At 42.3% G+C, this 1,405-nt stretch overlaps 1 protein-coding gene across 1 annotated transcript in view; it reads right to left on the bottom strand.

The window, feature by feature from the left end:
- Positions 1 to 1,110: 1,110 nt before the first annotated feature.
- Positions 1,111 to 1,405, bottom strand: part of LOC103276597 (uncharacterized protein C9orf85) — a 99,154-nt gene continuing 98,859 nt past the window's right edge. Inside the window, exon 5 of the mRNA XM_008074004.2 lies at positions 1,111 to 1,258. Within this exon, the coding sequence (XP_008072195.2) occupies positions 1,158 to 1,258 (101 nt within the window). The 3' untranslated portion in view covers positions 1,111 to 1,157. The remainder of the gene's footprint in view (positions 1,259 to 1,405) is intronic.

Here is a 1,405-nt window from a genome sequence, read left to right as displayed (position 1 = left end):
CTCAAACCCCTGGACTCAGGCAATCCTCTCACCTCGGCCTCCCAAAGCACTGGGATTATAGGCTTGAGCTACTGCACCCAGCTCTGAATTTAAAAAAAAAATCTTTCCTCTAAGAGCTGGAATGAGACAAGAATGCTCACTTTCACTACTACTATTCAACATAGTACAAAATCCTAGCTAAAGCAATCAGAAGAGAAGGATATAAAAGGCGTCTAAATTGGAAAAGAGGATCGAATTATCTCTCTTTGCTAATGCTCAGGTCTTACATATAAAAAAATTAAAAGATTTCACCAAAAATACTCTTAGATTGATGAATAAATTCAATGAGGTTGTAGAATACAAAATCAACACAAAAATCAGTAGCATTTCTATGCACGAATAATGAACTAACTGAGGAAAAAATCAAGAAGGCAACCCCATTTACAATCATTTAACAATAATAATAATAAAATACCTAAGAATAAATTTAACCAACAAGTTGAAAGAGCTACACAAGGAGAACTACAAACTACAAAACACAATGAGAGATATTGAAGATGACGCAAACAAATGGAAAAACATCCCATGGCTTGACCTGGTGGCTCAGCCTGTAATCCCAGCACTTTGAGAGGCCAAGGTGAGAGGATTGCCTGAGCCCAGGGGTTCGAGACTAGCCTGGGCAACTTTGTGAGACCTCGTCTCTACAATAAATCACTAAAAAACTACCCAGGCATGGTGGCGTGCCTCTATAGTTCGAGCTACTTGGAAGGCTGAGGTGGAAGGATCACCTAAGCCCAGCAGGTCGAAACTGCGGTGGCTGTGAGTGTGCCACTGCACTCCAGCCTGGTTGACAGAATGACACTCCAACTCAAAAAAAAGAAAAAGTCGGCAAGGTTGGGTATGATGGCTCATGCCCATAATCACAGCAGTTTGGGAGGCCAAGGTGAGAGGATAGTTTGAGCCCCAAAATTCAAGACCAGGCTAGGCAGCATAGTGAGACTTCATCTCTACAAAAGAATGTGGCCAGGTGCAGTGCCTCATGCCAATTTGGGAGGTGGAGGCAAGAGGATTGCCTGATGCTAGGAGTTGGACACCAGCCTGGGCAACTTGGCAAGACTTCATCTCTACAATAAATCAAAAAATTAGCCAGGTATGGTGGTGTGTGCCTGTAGTTCCAGCTACTTGGAAGGCTGAGGTGATAGAATCACCTGAGCCCAGTAGATGGTGGCTGTGGTAGCCATGAGCTCGCGACTGCACTCCAGGCTGAGCAACAGAGGGACTCAAAAAAAAAATCAAAAAATTGGCCAGGTATGACGGCATGCTAGTGTCAGCAATTCAATAATTATCAGAGAAATGCAAATGAAAACCACAATAAGATATCAAGTTACTCTAGTCTGAATGGCTATTCTTTTTTTTTTTTTTTTTT

Source organism: Carlito syrichta, unplaced genomic scaffold, assembly GCF_000164805.1.
Source record: "Carlito syrichta isolate Samal-C Ts95f unplaced genomic scaffold, Tarsius_syrichta-2.0.1 Scaffold316266, whole genome shotgun sequence".
Taxonomy (NCBI): Eukaryota; Metazoa; Chordata; class Mammalia; order Primates; family Tarsiidae; genus Carlito; species Carlito syrichta.
This window is presented reverse-complemented; position numbering and strand designations above follow the sequence as displayed.